The following is a 25,693-nucleotide window of genomic DNA, read 5'->3' as shown; positions in this document are numbered from 1 at the left end:
GACGGAGCGTAATACCCTACGTCCACTGTGTGTTGTATTGCTTGGGTCTGGACCAGCTTGGAGCTGAGCCCAGCGTGTGTCTCCGTGTGAGTGTTCTAGCGTGCTCTTGAGAGCCTGTGTTGTACAGCGAGCGCTACCCTTTTATATCTAAAGGGAGGCGCGTATATGGCCGTTGGGTCCCCGACAGGTGGGCCCACCGGTGCAGTGTAGAATAATGTGCTATTCATACATTATGGCGCCGCAGGCGAAGGAGATCTCTCCCGTGGATTCCCTTGCCTACTCCTGGAGTCCCCCGTCCAGCATGTCCAGGTGCTGTCTTGTCGGAATGGTGCCAGGCGTAGCCAGCGACGTCGCCTGCCACGAAGCTGAACGGGCCGCGTAGCTTGCGGCATAGGCGACATGATGGAAAAGTGTCGTGCTGTCGTATCCAATTAATGCGGCAGTCGGGCTCTGTGCGGGTGCGGCACAGGCGGCTGCACTGTGTTCCTTGGTAATACGCGGTGCACAGTGAGGCCTGACAAAGGCTGCCCCGCGTGCCGCGGCGGCAGAGCACGCCTCAACAACCCGCATTGAATGCGGTGGGCGGGCGAGTCTTCCAGCGGAAGGCTCGCGCATGAACCCGCGCCCGTGCCTCCAGGACACGTGGCGGCTCCGGACCCCCCAGCGGTATGTTGATTCTGCCGCATGGGGGGTCCGGATGGACGCGGGAGGTCCCGGACCCCTATGGGGGGTCCGAGGCCTCGGCTGTCAGCTCGGAGCTTCCTTTTCCTCAGGGACATGTGGCGTCTCTGGACCCGTCCCCAAGCGGGGAACGGGTCCGGGGCTGTTGGCCTGGTGAAGCAAAGGCCTGACCCGTGGGGCCCGGCTGCTCCATCCTTTGGGCATAGTTACGGATAACTATGCTGGTCCTGCCTTGCTGCAGTAGGAGTGGGTATCCCTGCTATAGGGTACCGACAGCATCTATACGGACACCACTATTTTGATTGGTGCTCTTGTTATCTTGGGCTCTTGTATAAAATGTGTAACCATTAATTTCATATCCTTAGTACATCCGGATTGAATTTGCCGGACCCCTGGCCAGCCAAGCTAGCTGCTCATAAATTTGATCGTTGGCCATGACTTCCTTCTACAACCAGGTGATGAATGTATCGTTCTGATGTTTTATAATCCATGTCTCAGACTTCAAAGGGTATATGCTTCGCACAATTTGCATGTGCTCCTCCATGTATGGAGCCACCAAGGCTGATTGTTGCAGAACTGTGAGATGTGCTTTGCTTAACGTGGCATGATCTATGGCATTTACTGATTTTATTCCAAGTGTGCCCTTTCCAATCAGCCGCCCCTCATGACGTGATACCAGAATCCCATTTGGGCAGAGTTCTTTCACATAGTCAACACAAAACTCAATGACCTCCTCTGTGATGTAACCCTTCGCAATGCTTCCTTCTGGACGAGCCCAACTACGAACGTATTTCTTTAGGACTGCAAAGTATCGTTCAAAAGGGAACATATTATGAAGGAAAACAGGACCGAGAATACCAATCTCTTTGACCAGGTGAACTATAAGATGCGTCATAATATTGAAGAATGATAGAGGAAATATCATTTCAAGACTGATTAAACTTTGGACAACATCCTCTTGTAGCCTGCTTGAACTCTATGGATCGATTGCCTTCTGAGAAATTATGTTGAGAAAGGCGCATAGTTTTATAATTTTTGCTCGAATATTAGCTGGTAGAATACCTCTAAGTGCATCTGGAATCAATTGCGTCATCAACACGTGACAGTCATGGGACTTTACGTGTGCGAATTTCTTCTCTTTCAAGTTCAGTAGCCTCTTTATATTCGAAGAGTAGCCTGATGGGACCTTGATACTGTTCAAACAGTCGAACATCCATTGCCGACTCATCTGAGTCCACAATACGTTTGTATACATCATTGTAGTGTACAAATAGTTCATTCATACTACCAATTTATAACTAATATTGAATACGTTATTAATAAAACTGAACTACAAAATTATAACGATGCATATGGCCTTCTGACTGCATGACTGTGTAAAAACTTTGTTTTCTATTTGAAACTTTATATTTTTGTAAAAAAACGACGTATGTGGCCTTTTGGCCTAGCTGAGCTGCGGGTCTCGAATTGGCGCAGCATGAATCTCGAATGTGGAATCTTGTAAAGTTTTGTAATTTTGAAGGGAACTAAATAAAACACCATTGCATATGTAATTGATAATATTTCCATACAAAATTTGAATTCAAATATATAATTGATAATGCATATAACTATAATGAATAGATACTATTCACTTATCAAATAAATTGATAAAACATATAAATACAATAATTTGATAGTATTCACATATCAAATAAATTGATAACGCATATAACTACAATAAAATGCTACAACTAAAAATAATTATCACATGTATAAACTAAATTATGTGATAACTGCTTCTAAAAACCAATTGCTAAGTTATGGAGAAAAATAACTAACTTTTTTTGAAAAAAAGACAAAAATCCGCATCCCCTCCCCTCACTCAACTGCCATGAACAGTGAGTTCACGGCAGCTTGGATGGGGGAGGGGTTGGGGTATTTATAGGCGTGGCTCAAAGGCACCGGTTGGTGCTCAACAATCGGTGCCAAATAATAGGCAGGCACCGGTTGAAGTTACCAACCGGTGCCTTTGTTGTGTGCACGTGGCGGCACCGGGTCATGACAAAACCCGGTGCCATTGTCCGCCCTTTAGGCACCGGTTGGTGCCACCAACCAGTACCTATTTCTCTTTGTTCTTTTGGTACCGGTTGGTGGCACTAACCGGTGCCTATACTGGGGTTTTGGTATCGAATAATGCTTTAACTCGGTATCAAACCATATATCTTTGATCGCCGCTGGCCAAAGATACCAGCTGCTTTTGCAACCGGTACTGATGCCACCAGGACCTTTGGCCTGTTTTCTAGTAGTGATATGAGCAAATTCTAGTCTAATATTATGCTGGTATTGATATTGATGACACCTCTTAGTGCCATTCCTTTCATGGAGGCGATATCGAGATCTCTACATCAGGTCGAGTTTTATCGGCCGTTTCTATGTGAAAAGATTTGACGAATAACAGACAATTCAGACATCAACTTTCTAAGTAGGTGAGAGATTCGATGGATTTATTATGTGTTAAGGCATTGCAAAATTAAAACGTGAACGAAGAAAAAAGCTGAAACTTAATCTTTTAAATTTCTTTTTTTGTTTTAATGTTTTCTTTCGTATATTCGGGGAAAACTCTTCTTTTGAGGTTTAGAGTCTAAGAATTTTTATAATAATTAAACGTGAATATAGAGGCTGGATTAATCCACTATCTGAAAAAAACGACAAAACTAGCCAACTGACAATGCATAATAATCACACACAAACGTTTAGCCAGGTGGTACCGCCTTCGTTTTCCCTACAGGCCCCGCCCCACCAGATCGAACAGCCAAAATCGAAACGGATAAGTCCTGAAGAAAAAGAAAAAAACAGAGAGAAAAAAACTACGTACCTGCGTACAAAGTACGCGTATGCGTATGGGATACATCCGTATATACGGTTTCATACCCCGCGTGTACGATCTCTCTCCCCCCTCTCCCTCTCGCTTTCGCTCCAGCAGATCCAATCGCAACTTCGCAAGTTCCAAACCCTCCCAGCGATCCACCGAAACCCTCCCACGCTGCCACCATGTCCGCCGCCGTCGCCGCCCCAGTCCTGCGCGAGGACGACAGGGGGATCCCCCGATCCCTTCCCCTCCTCGCGGCGCTCGTGGAGGCGGAGGCCCGCCGCTACGCCGCCGCCGTCGCCTCCCGACCCGCCGAGACCGGCCTCGTCCGCGCCTTCCGCGGCGGCGCGGCCCCCAGGGTCCCCATCCGCGCCTTCCTGGAGCGGATTCACCTGCTGACCCGGTCGATGCCGTCCACCCGCGGCATGGTCCGGATCGACGGCACCTGCTTCGTGCTCGCCGGTATCTACCTGACTCGCTTCGTCCGCTGCCCCGCCGGCAGGGAGGCGGGGATCCTGGTGGAGCCGGCCACCGCGCACCGCCTGGTGGCCGCCGCGGTCTTCATCGGCGCCAAGTTCGGCTGCCACCCGCCCAGGAGGTGGACCGCGGTGTTTGAGGCCAGCACGGAAGGCGCGATCCGCGCCGGCGAGATGGCGGGCCTCGAGGACCGCTTCCTGCGCGCCATTGAGTTCCGCCTGTTCGTGGACAGCCATGGGTTCGACGGGTTTTGCCAGATCCTAGAGCGGGGGCCTCGGGCGCCAAGCGGCGGCTGCGCCTGCAAGAAGAGGCAGGCTGACGCGGCGGCCGGAGAGGAGGACGAGCGCCGCCGCGTCCGCGCTCGCCTGCCGCCCCCTGTCGTCTTGTCCAATTAGGATTTGAATTTCAAATTTTGCATTCAATTCACTTAAGAATTCTTGTGGTTTTAGTTTCTTTTGATTGCTCGTCTGTCTATTTTGCTGCAGATGTGCAAAGCTGCGAGTAGAAGATCTCCCGGGTGGAGAAGGCGTCGTCTAGCGTCCGATCAGGGTTCAGCTGATCGTCACCGGAGTCTAGAGTGGAGAGGAGTCAAGCAAATTTTAGCGGCTGTTGGCTCAGGGAAAGAGTTTATTACTAGTACGTGGTTTTCAAGATTTGGAGTCAATAAAAAGAGCACAGTAATGTGTGTGCAAAGCTGCGAGTAGAAGATCTCCAGGTTGGAGAAGGCGTCGTCTAGCGTCTGATCAGGGTTCAGCTGCTCGTCACCATAGTCTGGAGTGGATAGGTGGAGAGGAGTCAAGCAAATTTTAGCGGCTGTTGGCTCAGGGAAACAGTTTATTACTAGTACGTGGTTTTCAAGATTTGGAGTCAATAAAAAGAGCACAATAATGTGTTTTGTACGTTGAAGTTTTAGTGGTTAGTCTGTTTATTACTACTACTAGTAGTTGTTTTTTCAAGATTTGGAGTCAATAAAAAGGGCACAAAACTTTTAGTGTTTATACTGCTGGAGCTACTGCTAACTCAGTGAGAGTTTATTGTCCTTTAGTTCTGTCAGATGTCACTTACAAGTGGAGTACTGGATTTACTTGTGATTAGGATGTTGTTTTTCATTACCGGATTTCTGTCTGATTCTTTTCTTCTGTGTAAGACTTTCAGATCAATAAAAGGGGGAATAATGTGTTGCTCTTTCTGTACGATCACCTGTGTTACCTATTCTTTTTTTTTTAATCTGTGTGCAGATTGTCTGTGCAATTGGATTAGCCTTGAACGGATGCTGGCTTTAGTTTTCCTGTTCGCAATATGTTGATATTCTTTATGAATATGTTGAATTTGGAGAATATACGTTGACCCTGGTTGGGTTTGTATGCTGAAAATTGGAGATGAAAATAATGTCTATTTATGCCCCTGTATATATTATGTGAAATTAAATCCGTACTTTATATCTTTTTGATTCTTCATTCTTATTAGTTTGTAGAAAATGTTATACAGGTAATTTGTTATTGTCCTCCACAATGCTTTGAAAGCAACAGCAAAATATTCATTAACGAGTCCCACACATCTTCATAAAATACAGTACTTTTAACAGAAAATCAAGTGAATCTACTACTTCCTGGAATTAGGACATGCTAACAACATAACAGACCCTGGAATCACAACTGGTAGAAACTGAAAGGACTCGAAAACTGAAAGAACTCAAAACTAGGACTCTAAAACTGTAAAGACAATCGACTCTAAAACTAAAAGGACTCTGAAAATGATAGAATTCTGGACAGGGATTTAACTAACGTATTTTCTTGTTCTCTTATTGTGATAGAAAGAAATCAGGAACACATGGAAAAACAGCAATGCATGTGACTGAATATAAATCATGCTCATTCATAACAATGAGAATCAGATTATAATTTCTAGGAATCCTAGGGCATTTTAAGCATTAAGCCAAAAGACCATTATGTGCCTCATTAAATATGGGTGCCCGAAATCAATATGATGCTATTGTGCGTTAACGTTGCTGCAACCATTGATGCATTTTTTTTTTGCAAATTTTAATTTTTAGGTTGCACTGGCTTTCTATGCTTTGCAAAATCCAAGCACTTCATAGTTTCTTTGTGAAATGCATGGAACAGAAACTTTAAGCTATTTGATGACAGTGATGGGCTCATTTGGCACAAAGGCAATTTAGATCCCTGTCCTTATTATATATGTATAATAAACAGTTTATTATTCAAAATATTCTGAATGTTAGTTAATCTGAAAATTCATATCCATGATATATTCGATGCGTCTCTTGCGGAGGGGCGGCAGCGCGGGGCTCCTGGAGGAGGGCTTGGTGCGGCGCTAGAGGGTAGAGTTGCCGCTGGATATCTGAACCTCACGTTGCCGTTGGCCAAGCTTTGGATATACCCGCACCTTCCCCTACCCATACCCATGAGTTAATTATCCAATCAATGCCCTCCCCGTAACTTGCCCGCTTTAATTTGTCCATACCCATTGGGTAACGGGGGAATATAGGATGGATATGGGTAAATGCATATAATATAGGATATGAATAACCAAACAAAGCCCGGTCACAGCATTCCAACAGTGAGAGATTGTTGCTTGAACTTATAATACAATAAATCTGCAGTAGCAAGCAGGATATGCACCAGCGACAGATAGCAGTATCAATATGGATATGCTAGACAAACCAAACAATGAAAATATGATTGTACAAGAGTTTGCAGGGATTCAGATGCTAGGCCTTGCAGTAGGAACAAGATGAATGCCTCGTATATAATGTCTATTCTTTCAGAAGCTAAGAGGCAAAGATAACTTCTGCAAGGAGCTGAAAAGGGTGAATTGTTCAATGAGTACTACGAAGGGACTCTGATGTTTAAGCCAACATACAAATACGTTGCCTGAATCTGAATCTGAATCTGAATCGTATAATAGTAATCTCAGATAATTAAATAACCAGACAATATTAGAGACAACCTAAGTCACCTGTTCAGATAACTGGAGATGTACAGATCACATTATGAATTTTAGAACCTAAGTCACTTGTCCAGACAACTAGAGATCTACAGATCACATTGTGAATTTTAGAACCTAAGTCACATGTCCAGATAACTGGAGATGTACAATAATCGTAGCACGAGCACTAACCAATCCTCTCATCCCTATCTGTAGAGTACAAGATAACCAGAAATATAGTAAAAGTGCGAAACAAAAGGCCTTCACATCTCATATATCAAAACAAAAGCACCCAGGGACTGCTAATCTGTATGGAAACCTGGTCTGATCTTGCTCCTGCAACAAAATAGATGGAGTTAAAATGATATAGCTCCAACAAAATTACCTTTCTAGCCGAGCCTATAGCTATACAATAACATGTATAGCTACTTAACAGTATAGCAACAATCATATGAAGCAAATAACAAAAGCTACGTGATGTCATGCAATTCTGCAAGAAGTAGGGTAAAACAGGAAAGCCTACCTTAATCATCATCAGTTTGATCTTCTTGACTTTTAGTTGGTAGAGATGGTTCAGAGGTAGGTACATTACCTTCAACACCCCTAGGCATTTATTAAGATACGCATTTAGAGATCCATTATGGCATTGTCATACCTTGGATACTTGTTGCACCATCAGAAACGAATCACCAAAGGCTTCAATATGTTTCACGCCCATAGATTGCAAAAACTCTAAGCCAAATAGAAGTGTTTCATACTCGACTTGATTATAGTGCAACCTTCTTCCAAATGGTTTGGGAATTCAAAAAGTGCACCATTCGAGGAAATAAGAATAGTGCTAATTCCTTGACCATCATCACAAACCGATCCATCAAAACACAACTTTCATGGTATGCAAGCAATATAGCCGACTTCTAAATCATGCTCCTCACTATTCTGATGCTCAACAATAAAATCCTCTACAATTTGACCTCTCATAGATTTCAATGGTTCACAAGACAAATCATATTCCACAAGTGCATATGCCCATTTGCCGATTCTACCACTCAAAATCACCTTGTGTAACATATGCTCGATCACATCGGTTTGATACAACACTATGCAAGTACTAGATAGTAAATAATGCCTCAACTTGGTACAAGCATAGTATAGAGTCAAATAACCTCTTAATAAAAGTATACCTGGTCTCCGGATGAATATGCCGCCGACTTATATAAGTGATAATATGCCCCTTGTCTTCGGTTTCTTGAGTCAAAACAACACCAATAACTTTGTTCTCTGCAGCCACATAAAGCCTAAAAGGAACCCCTCTCCTAGACGCTTTGAGTACCGGTGGTGAAGACAAATAATGCTTGATCTTCTCAAATGCTTCTTGATGTTTTGCCCCTAAGTAAATTCATCTTTATTCTTTAACCAAAGGATAGGTGTAAAAGCATCAATCTTTCCAGACAAGTTAGATATAAACATTCTCAAGAAATTCACTTTGCATAGAACCTTCAGCAAATGTTTCTTGCAAGTAGGAGCCTCAACATTTTTCATGGCTTCGATTCTTTTATGATCAATCTCTATGCCCTTCTGATGAATAATGAAACTCAGAAATTTTCCAGCCGATATACCAAAAGCGAATTTGAGTAGATTCCTCTTTAAACCATACCAGCGCATCATCTCAAGAGCAGGTTTTAAACTAGCCAAATGATGGTTTAGACCGACCGATTAATCATAATATCATCAATATAGACTTCCAAGATAACACCAAGCAAATCATAGAAGATCAAATTCATAGCTCATTGATAAGCTGCACCAGCATTCTTCAAACCAAGCGGCCTTGGGAACAACTTAAAGTAAGGTAGGATATTAGAGGAGACACCGTGATGTATGTATTAACACAGATGATAGATGTATGAACAAATGTATGTATGTGTGATCAGAGGAGGCACTATGATGTATACACTAGATAAAGCATGTGAATTTGTGATGTAAAGAATGGATAAAACATGTTAATGTGTGATATATATATATATATTCTATCCCTTTTTATTTTTTAATTCATTATAGGAGACCCAAATTGGCAACATGCGCCTTCTATGTGAAGTCATAGGAGACGCTTGTGAATAACCAATATCTCCTATGTGAAAGTTATTGAAGATGCGGATTTGTAAAAGCACGTCTCGAATGACCTTCATATATGAGACGTAGAAAAAGCGCGTCTCTTATAACTTCACATCAAAGACGTAAATTTGGAGACAAAAAAATGTATTTTCTACGTGAGTTAACCCGTGTTTCCTAGGAAGCTTTCTTACATAGTGGACGTCCTTACAAATGCAAGTTCATTAAGTGGGTAATCCATGAAATCTGTACCATGATAATAATAGACGTCCATTTTCATATTAGTTTCTAGCTGGTTTGTCGCCTGTGTAATTTTCCCGCCTCCTTCTAGTGGCTGTGGGAAACCTCGTCCGGTTGATGGCAGGACATGGCTACATGCCATTGTTGATTACCTGTATCCTTATGCGATGTTCGGTACCTGTATCCTTGTCTTTGGGAACAACGACCTCTGTAGAAGCCAACCTAGACAGGACAATCAATAATCATCATCCATTCGAGAATATTCAACATTAATATACCTATCTCATTTGCATATATATCGACAAGTGCCTTAGGATGAATGGCCACGCACGTTCATTTACAAGTTGCACCAGAATGGCTCCAGCCGTTGCCTCCGCTATCTTCTTCGGCCTCCTCCTTCTCCCTCATTTGTGTAGCTCCTACGAAACCAGCCACAATCCATGGTCTCGGCGATTCGTTCGTCTCCGGTCATCGAACGACGAGTCACGACCCTCGACGCCGACGGAGACCTGCTCGTCCATTCCTTCTGGTGGAGATCACATATTGATCTTGATCGACACGCGTCCTGTTCAACCTTTGATGAAATGCAAATATTGTTCGTCGTACTAACTATAAACTTTTGTAGGCCCGGCAAACGGCAATAAGTTGCCTTTGATCCACCGCTCGAGCCCATGCTCGCCCCTCAACGGCGCTGGGAGACGAAGGCAGCAGCAGCAGCCTTTGTCCACCGACGTCTTCGATCGCGATGTCCAGAGACTCAGGACGATACTTGCGGCGGTACAGTCCGGCGAGGCTGATGCCACCGCCGCAGCCGCCCCTGCCCCAGCACCGGCATCAAGTGTTACGCTCCCCATCGCCGGCACTGTCAACGGCGCAGTCCTGGGCAGCCTGGATTACAGCGTCACCGTGGGGTACGGCACACCAGCCCAGCAGCTGCCGATGGACTTCGACACCCTCCGGTTAGGCAGCGGCACCTCGACGCTCCGGTGCAAGCCATGCCGTAGCGGTCAAGTGCCATGCGACCCGGCATTCAACCCCGGGCGGTCGTCCTCCTTCGCCCCTGTCTCGTGCGGCCCGGAATGCCCGTCCGTGTGCCACGGATCGGGTTGTTCCTTCGATGTCACGTTCATGAGTAACCATTCCGTCGCGGCCAATGGCACCTTCGTCAAAGACACGCTGACGGTGTCGCCATCGGTGACCGTCGCGAGCTTCGTCCTGGCTTGCATCGACGTGGACAACATCCACTTCACTGGCTCCAGCGGGCTGCTCGACCTGAGCCGGAGCAGGTTCTCCTTGGTGTCCCGGCTGATTACCTCTTCGTCCCCCACCAGCAATGCTACGGCCGCCATCTCCTACTGCCTGCCAGCGTCGGAGAAGAGCTCCCGCGGCTTCCTCTCCATCGGCGGCGCCCTGCCCGATTTCTCCGGTGGCAACGCGGGTTCCACACCGTTGGTCGACGACCCGCTTTACAAGGACAGCTACCTCATCAAGCTCGTTCGCCTCAACGTCAGCGATACGGAGCTTCCAGCCACGCAGTCGAACCTCGCAGCACTCGAGGTGGGGACATCATTCACCTTCTTCCCGCCGGCGATCTACAGCGCTCTCCGTGACGAGTTCCGGAAGCAGATGTCCATGTACCGTCCGGCACCGGCTTACCGTATGCTCGACACATGCTACAACTTCACGGGGTTGCCGGGATTCGAGGTCCCGGCCGTCATCCTCGAGTTCGAGGGTGGAGCCATTCTGCAGCCGGACGTGGATCAGATGTTGTACTTCGTGGATGGCGATAGCTCCTTCAATTACGTCTGTCTCGCCTTCGCCGCATTGCCGGGAGACTTTCCCTATGCGGTGATCGGGAACCGGGCGCAGCAGACAGTGGAGGTGGTGTACGACGTTCAGGGAGGGAAGGTTGGGTTCATCCAAGAAAGCTGCTAGCCGTAGCCGGAGAAAATGAAGTTCCTCGCAAGTCGTTAATCGTGAATAATGCATGCTTATTACTATATCGGCATGCAGCAACAGTCTGTCTATGAAGTAGCGGTACCACATACTACGATGCTTTTCTACTATTAGTTATGTCCTCTCATCTACGCTCAATAAATGGCACTTATTAAGTGATTTATGTGAGAAAATTATTTCTCTAATACGAAATCTCGGCTTTGGCACGTCATTGGGCCACGTCGCCCCGTTCCCACCCGACAGATAAGCTCGTTGTTCACTACTGGAAAACAAGCCAAAGTCCCAGGCCAAAAGTACCAGCACATGTTGGAACTGGTACTGATACTAGACATTGGTACCTGTTGCAACAACAGTCGGTACTCTTGGCCTGCGTCAAGAGCCGGAAAGTTGCGCCGCGTCAAAAACCGAATTGAATATCAAAGATACCGGTTGAAACCATGAGCCGCTCCTCCCTGAAGCTTCACATTCACTGTCGCTCCCACATCACAGCCAGCTTGCAGAATAGCTTGTTGTTCATGGCCGGTCCTCCCTCTCTGAAATATCGAGGTTCCTGGCGTTAGGCATGCCTTCATCCTCAACTCCTTGGCTCCCGCAACACAGCAGCAGTAGCCAATTGTCATTAGACTCCCTTATCATCCCAATCTGAGTTTTTCTTTGAGGCCACCTAAGCAGATCAAGTTAGTGAATAGAAAGTTATCTAGATAACAAGTATTCTATCTGAAGTTAGATCCTCTTACCTCTTCTCCCTTGATGGGTCCGGCTGAATAGTTTTAGGTCTAGTCGCCTCTATCGTTTCTTGGATTCGATATCCCAGGTATACTGCCTGGTGAAAGCTACATCACTCTCTGTGCACTTGCGGAGTAATGGGTCTAGGCTAAGGACTGCCAACAGTCCTGCACCCAAACCTATTGAGCAAAATCATTGTTTGGGTGAAGATATGGAGACTCCTTTGGATCAAGAATGTTATCGCAAAGACTTGTTGGGAGACTTACATACCTATCTCCACGCACGACCTGATATTGCCTTTGCGATAAGTGTGGTGAGTCAATTATGCATGATCCTAAATGATCTCATTGTCTATCACATCTTGCGATGTCTTAAGAGTTGTCTTGGAAAAGGTCTTTTATACACTCGCCAAGGAAGTTTACAAGTTGAGTGCTATTCTGATGTTGATTGAGCCGGTTCTTTGGATGATAGACGCTCAACATCTAGTTATTCTACCTTTCTTGGAGGTAACCTAATTTCTTTGCGGAGTAAGAAGCAAAGTGTTGTAGCACGGTCTACTGCTGAGGCTGAGTTTCGTGCTATGGGTCATGGTGTGTGTTGGAGCTTTGATGGATGTAGATCCTTCTCAGAGAGTTAAATTTTTTTAACTGCAAGCCCTTGGGCCTTGATGCTATATTGTGATAACAAAGCGACTATTGATATAGCTAACAATGGGGTTCATCAGGACACAACCAAGCATTTAGAAATCGACCATCATTTTATTAAGAAGAACTTAGACGGGAAACAATTTGTCTGCCTTATGTAACATCAGCTAGTCAAGTAGCTGATATTTTGACTAAATGATTGCCTGAAAAATTATTTTCTATATTTTGTAGTAAGATGAGTCTATATGATGTATTTGCCCCCATCTTGAGGTGGGGGAGTATTGGTGTGTATTTGTAAATTAGATATATTCGATGGACTAAAGTAAAAAATATCAAGAGTAAATAGATAGAAAGAGAAGGATCGGGAGAGGGGATCTGAACCAGAATTTTTCCCCAACCTGAGTTTCATGGCTACTGTTCCTCTCTTTCCCTAATCCCAAATTCCTCTCAAATCCACTGAATATTCTTCAAGAGTTAATAATAAGCCAAGCGTGGAACACTGAAATTAATCATGCAATATACGTGCACTCTACTTATACGCAAACTAAAAATGCAGACAATGCACGTCTGGGAATATCCCAAGCAATGATATACAAACATCTGACAACAGGAGACACGACACAGGGAAATCAGCTGATAATTCACGGCAAGAATCCGTTCGGTCTCAGGCGGCGGGGGAAACGGGAACCCGAGCCCGTGCCGTGTCGACGGGAACCTGGCGAAGAGCAGCGTCCCGACCAACCCTCCGGCAAGCGGCACAGCGTTGTACACCTGCTGCGTGTCGTAAGACATGACCGGGTTGAAGCACGCGCTGACGTTCCTGTCGAACATGGCCACGGACATGAAGACGATGAACGACAGGAACGCGTTGAAGTCGATGAACTTGAGCCTTTTCCTGGCGGCTTCCTCGGGCGACGGTGGTGGCGTACCATCGATGACCCACAAGCCGGTGCGCGTGGCCACCACGTACCTCACGGTTCCCCTGGCGTCGAGGAAGCTATCCGTGAAGGAGAGGAAGAAGCACGCCGCAGCGCTGAGCCCCACAAGCCAGGCCGTCATGACACGGTTCACGTTCTGGCACTTGCCGCCGTTGGTGAACACCGGCGACAGCACCTCGAAGACGAGCACGGCGCCGGTAGGCAGGTGCTTGGCCAGCTCCGCGGTGCTCCGGAACGCCTTGGCCATTGCACGCTCCCGCCGTGTCGCCTCGGCGTCCCTGGCCCCGCCGTCGCTGTTCGACTGAGCCAGGAGCGGCTGGGTCTCTGGCGCCACACGGTGAGCGTCGACAACGGAGCCTGAGGTTCTCTCCACTGAGCTACCAGAAGCTGGCGAGGGTGTTGCTGTAGCCGACGCTGGCGGCGCGAGCTTCTGGGACTCGAGATCAGCATGATTCTTGGACGCCATGGCCGGTTTGGTGTTGCTTTTTTTGCTCGATCTTTATGACGAGTATAGGTTGTCATCGATGTTGGGGGCAGAATGGGTTTATGGAGTGCAAGTATAAATTGTGGTGGGTTGTGTTGTGTTGCAAGCAAACAAGAGGAGACTTGCAAGCAAGGGTCATTAGTTTTCAAGCCCTATGGACACTCGTCGTTCCTTCGGGTAGTTTGTGAATGCAAGTCATATGAACTAGTATAACCAATTGCGACGTTCTATCCTTGCCGAGTCAGTTACCAGATTGAGATTGGATGTGCATATGTGAATATAGAACTGCAATGGGCAAATAGAGAAGGTATTATTTTCTTTCGTGCTAGTGTCGGGAACCAACTGAACTTTAAACTACAAATACAACTAGTTGACTTTGAACGTGTCCAGCTTGGTTTAGACTTGGCAAAGTTGACCCCGTGAATGGTTCGACCACATTCTTGTAGGAGTGGCTAATGTGACACTACTACAGAACATGTCTTTGATCCAGGCCATTTGTCCCGCTGCCGTTGGGCCCGGGACCAAATGTTGCTTTTGTCCGGATCCAACGGCTAGCCGAGCAGGAGGGGGCTTAGGACCCTTTTGTCCCGATTGGAGCCACCAATCGGGACGGGACCAAAGGGCACTCTTTTGTCCCGGTTGGTGGCTCCAACTGGGACAAAGGCAAGGGTGCCCTTTGGTCTCTGTTGGTGGCTCCAACCGGGACAAATATCCTTGGTCCTTTTATCCCCTTTTTCTTGCCCCCGCACGAGCCATTTAGCTCACTTGTTCTTGTTATTCTTGGCTTGGATGGGAGAGTTCTTTCTCATTTGCTCACCACATCTGTAAAGAGTCTTGATTCCCCGTCCATCCATCGGCTCTAAAGTTTTGGGGCTTATTTCTCTCATCTTTCATTGCTTGTGTAGCTCATTTTGTACTTTACAAATAGAGAAATGTGAGGTATTTTAGATTGCAAAAATAGAGAAATTGTGTAGCTCATTTCTTGCTCAATTTGATTGCATATGTAGATGTGATTTACTTGTTTTAGTTGATCCAAAGAAGTGTAGTATACTTGTTCTAGTTGATCCAAATAGTTGATGTGATTTACTTGTATAAATGGCTATATATTATAAATGAGTGTAGTATATTTTTTATTTTTAGAATGAGATGAGTACGTGGATAGTAGAAATTTTTTGAATGAGTGTAGATAGCTCATGTGATTTACTTGTATATGCGATCATATGTGGATAGTAGAATTTTTTAGAATGAATTATTAAAATGAGTACAGTAGGAATTTTTTTATTATGAATGAATTATTTTGACACTCTAGTGATGTATTTATTCAGGCTCACATTGAAACCAACTAGAAGTTTAGAAAAAACTTTATTTCGGAACACGTGTACGTCGTTAACCTCGACTCTACAGTGATGGCAGTGCCATTTGTGATATACATGATATCTGCGACATGGTGCAGTAGAAGCACATTGCCGATTGGCTGGTCACAGCACCAACATTTGCGGTTGATACGGACGCAGCATTTGGCGCAGGCAGCGTGGCCGTTGTTGCACTAAAGGCATAATATTGGTGCTGTGGTGAGCCGATCGGTGACGTCCTTGTACCGCACGGTGTCGCAGATATCATGTTGGCCCCAAATGGCTATGTCAGCACCGCTGGGTCATGGTTAACGAAATATACATTTTTCGAAATAAGGTTTTTTTTCTAGATGGTTGTTGGATATTGCGCCCGAAACCAAGTGTGTGAATCATGATTGCATCCTATGGCGCCGGCCTAGGATGAAGAGTGTTCACCTCAAACTGAAGAGTGTCAAAATATTTAGAACGATTGAAGAGAGTTGATGTGATTTTGCATTGTAGATCACAGGCACTTACCAGCAAGTCTGAAATATAAATGAATTAGTATTGCTATTAGGGCATTAGTCACATCGTGGTTACTATGTTACAACTCTTTCTAGACCCTTCATTATATAGATAGGGCGAGCCTAGGAGCGACAAAGAATAAGAATTTAGGCAAAGAAGCTGACATAGCACGGCATACCATGATGACTAATGCCTCAATAGCAACTTTGATTTGTTTACATTTTCAGACTTGCTGGTAAGTGCCTGTGAAACTTGAATATGAGAATATAATGGTGTATATGTTTTCATTGTAATTGTAAGAGTAATTAATATTTTGTTGTATATGTTTTTATTGTTAACTGTAAGAGTAATTAATGTTTTCATTGTAATTGTATGAGTAATTAATGATGTATATGTTTTCATTGTAATTGTAGAAGTTATTAATATTTTTTTTCTGAATGAGGATATAATGAGTTGTAACTAATATTTATTTCTTAGAAATGTCTTTGCAACATGACGCCTTCGAGCATCGTGCGTCTACTCGAACGTCGGTACGCAATCAATTGAAGCGTACCAGACATTCGCTTGAGTTCCATCCTAAAGAGCGTGTTGGTCTTGTTAGCGGTCATATTCATCGTTGGATTAAGAAATCATTTTACATCTTCAAAATTTCAAAAGCAGATCGTAAATTTCAGCGTGAATTTAGTGTTGAGTTGCACGATATGGATGATGATCGCGAGTTGATGGCTCGATATAATGCTAGACGTGTGTAGCGAAAATGGTCTCTCATGCCATATTTCAATATAATGTTTTGGCGATTGATGACACACACAACACTTGGACTAATATGATTATTAAGATGACCATTCTCAGGCTTTTAGGTTCAAGTGATGACAAAGAGAAGATAGGACAAGAATCGAAAAGACCGTGAAGAAATCCAAGTCGAAAAGATCAAAACAGAGACAATTTACTATCACCGGTTAAACCGACGATAGGAAAATTGTACTCACCGGTGCAATGGGCTCAGTGGAGACCAAGTCATCAGAGTACACCGGTTGAACCGAAGACGGGAAAAATGAAGGTGTCGGTGCAATGGACCCAGAGGCTGAGGCTAGGGTTTAGCACCGGTTAAACCGACGATGCTCAAAATTGAGCGTCGGTGCAGTTGTCCAGAGACTCCATTTTTCGGGGGTTTCTGAGCTTGCACTCACCGGTTAAATCGACGGTGATTTCAAGAGCGTCGGTCGATTGATCAAGTAGCTGTTGGAAGACAGTAACGGCTAGAAGAAGAGAAAGTACACTCACCGGTTGATCTGGTGTTGACAAAACTGGAGCGTCGGTTTAACCGACGATAAGAATTTTTGTCAGCCTTTCCCAACGGCTCTTTTGGGATGTGTGGGCTATATATACCCCCAAGGCCGGGTCATTTGACGTTGCTGGAGACTATGCAAGCATAAAAGAGTTAAAGATCAACTCCAACCAACATAGAGCTTCATTGTACATCATATAGGCTTAAGCACACTTGTGAGAGTGCTTAGTGCTTGATTAGGCTTAGTTCTTGAGAGAACTAGCTTGAGTGAAAGTCTCGCTGCGGCAAGCATCTTGTGTACTCGTCGTGTGACCCTCCGACTTGGTGTGGAGAGGCAACGACACTTTGTGCGGGGAAGGAGACCCCTCTTGGTGAAAAGCTCCGATAGTGAAGACGGTGCCGTGGGTGACGCTTCGAGAGAGATGGTGGCGGTGGTCTTGTCTTGGTGACTTGGGGTCACTTAGCCTTTGCTTGCCGGGAGCCTTGGTGGCGAACGCAAGACGGTGATCAAGCGGAGAGACTCGGCATCACACTTGTTCGTGTTGGACAAGTGGCCGTGGACGTAGGGAGGGACTTGGTGTCCTAACCGAACCACGTTAAATCGTGTGTCTTGGTGTCTTCACGGGAGTTTGCATATTCTCTCCCTTACCTCTTTACTTACCGTATTACGTTTCCGCATTTACTCTATCTTGCGTGACTTTACTTTCCTAGTTAGTTTGATTAGGATTGGCTATAGGTTGCAAGTCTTTTAGGGGTAAGTAGAGAATAGCATAGATAAACCTTAGTCATAACTAGCATGTGTAGAACGTGTTAGGTTTATCTTATGCAAATAGATTGAGCCCTCTAGGGTCGGACACCCCGGTGATACTTACAACGTGAAGAGTCGAGGTTGGCAGAATTTGACCGTAATGTGTCGAGACTTCGGGTGGCGGTTAAAGAGACATTAGTTGATAGGTCCCGTGAGTAGGATGTATTATCCTGTATCTTAATTTATACTATTTACTTTGTCAAGTTGTGTAATTAATTATGCAGACCTTTTAATTAATCATGGTGTATGGTGAATTAATTATACAAATTGTATGATGGATATTGCAGATCTTTTAATTATTCATATTATGTTACATTTAATTTAATTTAACTTGGTTACATTGAATTTATTCGATACGTGTAAACAATTAAAATCGATCCCTTTGAATTATGGATACAAGAAATTTATATTGAAATTAGTTCTATTTTTTTTGAAAATAATGCAGATGGACCGGCAACAGATGTACACTGCTGACCGACGCTCTTACGAATTCATTGAAGGTCTGCATTATTTTTTGGCTGTGGCTGAGACAAACAAGCAGAATGGTTTCATGTGCTGCCCATGCGTAAATTGCAAGAATAACAATGATTACTCCTCTTCAAGAGTCCTTCACAGCCACATTTTCGCTTATGGTTTCATGGAGAAGTATATTTGTTGGACCAGGCATGGAGAAAAGGGGATTACCATGAAAGACAATGAAGTAGAAGATTTTGATGACCACTTTCCCGGAAATGCTGGATCCGGTGCATTCAATGACAATATTCCCATGGAAGAGCCCGAAGCAGATGTAGCAAAAGATGATCCTGGCAACGATCTGGGGCAGGTACTGTGCAATGTGCGGGCAGTTTGTTAGAGTGAAAAGGAGAGGTTGGAGTTCTAGAAAATGTTAGAGGACCACCGGAAGTTGTTATACCCAGGCTACGAATATGGATTGAAGAAGCTTGGCACCACCCAGGAGTTGATGCAATGGAAGGCGACAAATGATGTATCTGACAAGGGATTTGGTGAATTACTGAAACTTTTTTTTAAAAAAATATTTTCTAAGGACAACGAATTGCCTACCACAACGTACGAAGCAAAATAGCTTGTTAGCCCTCTAGGATTGGAGGTGCAGAAGATACATGCATGCCCTAACGACTTCATCCTCTACCGAGGTGAGTACGAGAATTTGGATGCAAGCCCCGTATACAGTGCATTGCGTTACAAGATCAGAAAAGATGATCCTAGTGATGTCGAGGGGGGAGCGTCCTTGGAAGAGAGTTCCTACCAAGGTCATGTGGTACTCGCCTATAATACCACGTTTGAAGGGTATGTTTAGAAATAAAGAGAATGATATGGTGATGCAATGGCACAAAGAGGAACGCAAGCAATGCTCGATGTTGAGACACCCCGCTGATGGGTCGCAGTGGAGAAAAATAGATAGAACCTACCCTGAATTTGAATTGGATGCGAGAAACATGAGGTTCGGGTTGAGTACGGATGGCATGAATCCTTTCGGTGAGATGAGCAGTGGTCATAGCACTTGACCTGTTACTCTATGCATGTACAATCGTCCACCATGGCTCTGCATGAAGCAAAAGTTCATTATGACTCCAGTGCTTATCCCGGGCCCAAAGCAACTCGAAAATTATGTTGATGTGTACTTAAGACCATTAGTCGAAGAACTCTTATTGCTCTGGCGCGATGAAAGTGTACGGATGTGGGATGAATACAAACAGGAAAACATCAACCTTCGAGCACTGCTGTTCATAGCTATCAATGACTGGCCTGCTCTTAGTAACCTGTGAGGACATTCGAACAAGGGATATAGAGCCTGGACACACTGTTTAGATGATACCGATAGTATATGGTTGACTCACTGTAAGAAGATTGTATACATGGGTCATTCTCTGTTTCCATCATGCATCCAGTACGAATGAAGGACAAGCATTTCAAAGGGCAAGCGGACCACCGAACAAAGCCGATGCACCGTAGTGGTAAGGACATCTTTGGCATGGTAAAAGATCTAGAAGTTGTTTTTGGAAAGGGACCTGGTAGCCAACCTGTTCCGAGCGAAAATGGAATGGCGCCAATGTGGAAGACGAAGTCCATATTTTGAGAGCTACCATATTGGAAAGTCTTAGATGTTCGTCATTCAATTGACGTGATGCACCTCACAAAGAATCTTTGCCCCAACCTGATAGCATTCTTGGAAGTTTACAGAAAGACAAAAGACACACTAGAAGCACGTCAGGAATTGCAACGTATGGAAGAACGAGATGCCCTACATCCACAACAGCAAGACAATGGTGGAGAGTTGTAATATCCCAAGTATTCAGATAACTTTTTAATTTCAAGTAGAGATAGATTAGGAAGTTGACCAAAAGTTGATTTTTTGAATTGCTGGTCGTATGAATGATCGGAGACCGTGGTTGCGCAGGGCTCGTCGAAACAAATCTGTTTTACTACTCACATGCCAAGTTTGGATAACGGGTGAATTGGTGGCGAGCCGATGAATCTAGGCCATTGGATACGCATTAGGTTTCTGTTTCTTAATCTATCGAGACACCTTCTCGTGCCCAACACCTTTTGATGCGCCGCCGCCTCCTCTTCTCGTCTCATCCCTGGTGCCATCTCCTCTCAGCCCTAGCACCGCCATCTTCCTCCCGATCCTCTCCACCTCTTCCTCCAAACCGCACAGCCCGATTCTGTGTCTCCAATCAGCCAACGCCGTCGTCTCTTCCACAGTCTCCTGCACCAAATTCCCCAGCCCGCAATTGTGTCATAATTGGCCTGACATGGCTGAAACTCCCTTCGTGCTGCTGCAACTGAGGTACTTTCCCAGATTGATTTGGTTGGCTGTTGCATCAATTGTTATTGACGGGAGGTGCTGGTTGATAGCTGGATTTGATTTGTTTTTACCTCCGTATAGCTTTGGTGCTGGCTGGAGTACACGGAAAAAGGAAGAGATTGTCTAGCAAATTAGTGGATTGAACAAGGTATTGATCTGAGTTATGTTTCCGTGTTTTAATCTGCTAATTCTTGCCTGAAGACCACGGATTAAATTGGCTCAAGTTGTACGCAGCAGTCTGCTGCTGTGCTGTTTCAGTCTGCGTGGCATAGACTGATCTATTGGCACGCCAGTAGTTGTAGAATCTGAAGAAGTGCCAATAACAAAAGTTGTAGTGCACACTTTTATCTTTCAAACAAAACTGGTTTCACCTGATTCCGATTAGTCGTTAGGAAGAAAATGTTATTTCAGTGCTGCTGTTACAGATTTCAGATTCTGCCTTGTAATCTGTTTATTGAATTTAGACCAGGATAGAAGTCGATTCATGAAATCGGATGAATACTAAAATTTTAGAGAATTTTCTGTAGATGTTCAAGATGTATTTATTTACTGCATTTGGTTAAGAGAATAAAAAGTTATGGGCCAAACAGCGAGTAACTCAGAGAACTAGTCGAATTTTCAGAAATTGTGAGAGTTAATGGTTTAGGCTTTTAGTTCGGGATTTCTTCGAGTATATAGGCTTTCGGTCGATATGAACTAGTTCTTAAGGGTGGTTTATTCCACAAGTTTCATGAATTCTTGTGGCGAGCATGTGGCGCCGGATTCCCGACAAGGTTAAGGCAAGTGCAATGATGAATTCCTTGTTATGTGGATATGCTTATTGTTTCTTGCTGCCCACTTGGGTTTTATTTATTTGGGTGGATTTATTTCACATGTCAGATTCTCCAAGTTCATGCTTTGATTTTCTGGTTCAATTAAATATTCAAGTTGCATGTGCTTCCCTACATATTATTCAAGTGCCGGGGGTTTGAATAAATCCCGGTTGTGCAAATTGGTCCTTATGTTCATGTTCCTTTGAATAAGTGCAAGCCCCACTTATTCGGCTTTACCGGTAAATGCAAAGGAAGTTTCAGGTGACGTTTGTTTCAGACGAAAACTACTGTTTCATTGGTTATGGATTTTCCGTTGTTCTTATACTTGCAGTCGTTCTTCTGGTTCTGAGTTGTGCTTGCTGAGTATTTTTACTCACTGTTGTGTTTATTTGGTTTTTAGATACTCGCTGATCAAGTTTGCATGGGATGGGAGTAGCCACTTCATGATGAGCATGCACACATTTTTGCGATTCATTAAACAAATGTCTAGGCTGAATAATTCCTTTGATTTTGAGAAACGTTGTGTGGTCGATTGGATGTCGCTTAAGATTATTGGTCGTGTTAGTCGATGTGGAGTTCTTGATAATATTTTTGTATACCATCTTGCTTATATGACTTGTGTGCCCGCAAATGTTAGAATTTATAGAGGAGACTCTGCTGAAATTTACTAAAATATTTATACTTTGTGCGATTTATTGTCTTTAGTAGTAACCTCCAGGTAGATCGGTACTTGGGGCGTTACAGTTGGTACCCAGAGCCAGGTTTTATTTCCTTATTGTTTAAGGCTAAACATTTATAAAACTTCATTTAGGCCTGCAATTAAAATTTGACACACTTATGCACAATAGGATGGGTTGCATGGGCATTTTCTGCATTTTGTCTTCCTCTGTCTATTTTTTATGTGCTTATTCCAGCTATGTTAACGTGTTGTTAATCGTACCTTATTGTCTTTCCAAATTATTAGAACTATGCCGCCGCGAAGGAGTGCATGCAATGCTGCGTGTGGGAGAGGTCGTGGTCATGGTAGAGGTGATGTTAACTAGCAAGTTAACAATGAACAAGTGAACCAGGGCAATGAAGAGGTTGAAGGGGGGAGGAACACTCAGTTGCTGCTAGAGCTCCTGTCAGTGGTGGTGCAAATGCCTCGGTCCAGGCAATGACGTTTACTAGGTGGATGTCTATGCTCTTGGATACCTTTGATGGCTTAGGAACGCCTACAGATGCTGTTGATTGGCTGCGCAAGATGGAGAAGGTCATAGCTGTATGTAGGATGACTGCTGAGGACATGGTCCTATTTATTCCTCACCAGTTGATGCATGGACTCCTGCTCGAGGTGCTATCACTTGGGAGGTTTTCTTGGCGCGGTTCAGGGCTAAGTATTATCCGGACTCCTTCAGGGACAAGATGAATGATGCATTGAACGACAATCAACAGGGGGACAAGACAGTGGATGAGTACGAGAGAGATTTCAGCAATATTGTTCACTTTGTGCCTAGTGTGGCAAGTGATGAGCGTGAGAAGGCTCGGAAGTTCTTCACCGGACTTAATGCTCAGTACAGGGTGGTGATGGGAAGGAATCCTCCTACCACTTATATCACAACAGTTGAGGAGGCTAGAGGTATGGAGACTAAGTTTCAGCTTAAGATGCTCCAGCAGAGGCATAATGGAAATTCCAGTAACACAGGGGGTGAACATAAGAGGGTTCACCAGGAGGGAGGAGAGCCCTCACAGCAACCCTCTTTCAAGAAGTCTAAGGGAAACCAACCGTCCCAGCAGCCTTCCAAGTCCAAGCAATCAGGGGCTCAGTCTTTTTTGGCGCAGCACGGTGGGAACTCCTCATTCACGCGTCCTGTTCCAGGACAAGGTTTAATTTGTTTCAAGTGCGGGAAGTCGCATAATGCTTCAGAGTGTAGTTTTTCGGGTACATGCAAAACTTGTGGTAAGGAGGGCCACATTAGTGTGGTTTGCAAGAGAAACCCAAATTATATCATCAAGTGGCAACGTTCAAGTTCTTCTTCTACTGGATCCACCTCAGTTGCTAGTTCTAGGGGTTCGGCTCCCACAGTTGCTGCTCCTCGTGGCACAGTTCAGATGATGGCCGGTCCCCCAGTTGCATATTCTTCGTGTCCTCAGTACTACTATCCTCCATCGAGTTACTATTGGCCTCCACCTCAGCTTCCTACACCACGTGCTCCTTTACAGTTACCTGCTCTGCCTTCTCCTACAGCTCAGCTTCCTCAGTATGCAGCGGGAGGTTCTAGTTCGACTGCACCTACTGGAGTTTACACTATGCCTACAGCTATTGGCGTTTCTTAGCGCAATCACTAGGAACAGGATTGTTAAGCTCGTCCCCGGCAACGGCGCCAGAAATGCTTGTTGGCATTTCTTAGCGCAATCACTATGAACGGGGTTGTTAAGCTCGTCCCCAGCAATGGCGCCAGAAATGCTTGTTGGTATTTCTTAACTCTCACAGAGAAGTCCGCAAGCGCACGGAAATACTGTTGTAGCACTTCACCCGGAAGTATTCAGGGTTTCATATTTTCCACGAGGAATGGAGGTGTAACGGTCTTCTAACTAGTTTACCCAGAGGAAGAGAGAAAAGGGTGGCCATTGGGTAGTGTGGTTGTCTAAGAGAAGAGATACTTGACAGAGATAAACCAGCTCTCACTTGCTTACTTTGGGCACCGGCTTACTCCTGGTCTGCCAAGAGTATCCGGCTATTAGCTCTACACCCAACTCTCATATAGGGGACTACGAAGGACGGACAGGTCTATCACCACCTGCCGCCTACCCCGACAGACCATGGAGAAGGTATGCAAACAACGGTAACCTCTAGCCCAAACACCACGTCCACGCTATCGATTACTACTCTGGCCCTGACTCCGTCCATGACTCGAGCCTTTAGACTAGAGCAACCATCACAAGGACAGACGATGATCCCGCAAGCAAAAGATAACGAAAGCTTAACTCAGATAAGAACTCATCAAATAGACAAACTTAGATACTTACTCGAAAGAGACTCGTATCCGCCGAGGTACGAGCAGAGGGAAGCCGACAACTTCGGCACTCCTCCCGACTTCTCCTCACACACTCCCTAGCCTACTCTCTACAAGATAGCTCTAAGGTGTACTCTCCCCTTCTCCTTCTTCTCTTCAAAGTGTGTTGTCTTGTGAGGGGTGAGGGAGTCCCCTTTTATAGCCCAAGGACATTGGTTCCCGCCAGAATTAAATATGGAAATATTGATAACCGCCATCAGGAAGATAAGAGAGAATCACCGGCCAAAATGCACCTGTACGGGTTGGAGATCAATGTGATTGGTCGAATCGAAACTTAGGGCATAAGCCAGATGCATGAGATGCATAGGGTAGTAGATTGGATCTACTGCGAATTCCGATTTGTTGCAAAAGTGTGTTTTACAGTAAAACAGTCATAACTTTTGCATACGAACTCGGATTGAGGCAAATTTTATATCGATTTGTATCTACAGAAAAAGTTAGATTTGGTTCAGTACAGCTATGCTGTTTTCGCAAAATTTAGATTTGCGAAATTCGGCCCAGAAGATAGAGTTTTCGGTGTTTTAAGTTCAGACTTTGGAATCACATAACTCTGTTTTGCAGGTTTTATGATCGGTATGGCCCCTATGTGTATGTGATTCGTGTGTGTAATTGTTTCATGACCTGCGTGTCGTGATTATGACAATTCGGCCGGAGCCATATGAATTGTTGCATTTGATGTAATGGACTGCGTGCCAACCTGTGATGATCCAAGTTCTGAATGTAATTTTATTTACTAGCTATTAGGTGTAATAGCAAGTTCTAGTTCTTGGAGTTTTCATCACATGAAGGATGGTGCACATGTACATGGAGATGGAGATCAACATGGTGAACAAGTTCCATGAAGATGGAGATCTACATGGCGAACAAGTTCTATGGAGATGGAGATCACCATGAGAACAAGGGCGATACTAATTCACAAATATTGCTTGCCGTACTTAATGTTTTACTACTACGTGCATCATAGTAGAATTAGAACGATCCCTCACAAATT

General features: G+C 44.8%; 4 protein-coding genes across 4 annotated transcripts; 3 read left to right on the top strand and 1 right to left on the bottom strand.

The window, feature by feature from the left end:
- The first annotated feature begins 3,586 nt into the window (after positions 1 to 3,586).
- Positions 3,587 to 5,202, top strand: LOC120670826 (cyclin-P4-1-like). Its single transcript, XM_039950991.1, has one exon. It carries the CDS (start codon positions 3,715 to 3,717, stop codon positions 4,402 to 4,404), a length of 690 nt encoding a protein of 229 aa, XP_039806925.1. The 5' UTR covers positions 3,587 to 3,714; the 3' UTR covers positions 4,405 to 5,202.
- Positions 5,203 to 9,471: 4,269 nt separating this feature from the next.
- LOC120669201 (aspartyl protease AED1-like) lies at positions 9,472 to 11,239 on the top strand. Its single transcript, XM_039948991.1, has 2 exons — positions 9,472 to 9,478; positions 9,930 to 11,239. The coding sequence occupies exons 1-2, from the start codon at positions 9,472 to 9,474 to the stop codon at positions 11,237 to 11,239; spliced, it is 1,317 nt and encodes a 438-aa protein (XP_039804925.1).
- Positions 11,240 to 13,064: 1,825 nt separating this feature from the next.
- Positions 13,065 to 14,095, bottom strand: LOC120670490 (protein DMP6-like). Its single transcript, XM_039950597.1, has one exon. It carries the CDS (start codon positions 14,032 to 14,034, stop codon positions 13,105 to 13,107), a length of 930 nt encoding a protein of 309 aa, XP_039806531.1. The 5' UTR covers positions 14,035 to 14,095; the 3' UTR covers positions 13,065 to 13,104.
- Positions 14,096 to 20,582: 6,487 nt separating this feature from the next.
- On the top strand, positions 20,583 to 25,365 carry LOC120671525. The gene is made up of 3 exons (XM_039951884.1): positions 20,583 to 20,816; positions 20,916 to 20,982; positions 22,611 to 25,365. Exon 3 carries the CDS (start codon positions 23,051 to 23,053, stop codon positions 23,960 to 23,962), a length of 912 nt encoding a protein of 303 aa, XP_039807818.1. The 5' UTR covers positions 20,583 to 20,816; positions 20,916 to 20,982; positions 22,611 to 23,050; the 3' UTR covers positions 23,963 to 25,365.
- The last annotated feature ends 328 nt before the right edge of the window (positions 25,366 to 25,693 follow it).

This window comes from Panicum virgatum, chromosome 4N (assembly GCF_016808335.1).
Source record: "Panicum virgatum strain AP13 chromosome 4N, P.virgatum_v5, whole genome shotgun sequence".
NCBI lineage: Eukaryota > Viridiplantae > Streptophyta > Magnoliopsida > Poales > Poaceae > Panicum > Panicum virgatum.
The sequence above is the reverse complement of the archived record's forward strand: the minus strand, read 5'-3'. Positions and strand labels throughout refer to the sequence as shown.

Bases quoted from the DNA above. Each gene is read 5' to 3' on its own strand.
- LOC120670490 (XM_039950597.1), bottom strand. From the start codon at position 14,034: ATGGCGTCCAAGAATCATGCTGATCTCGAGTCCCAGAAGCTCGCGCCG.
- LOC120671525 (XM_039951884.1), top strand. From the start codon at position 23,051: ATGAATGATGCATTGAACGACAATCAACAGGGGGACAAGACAGTGGAT.
- LOC120670826 (XM_039950991.1), top strand. From the start codon at position 3,715: ATGTCCGCCGCCGTCGCCGCCCCAGTCCTGCGCGAGGACGACAGGGGG.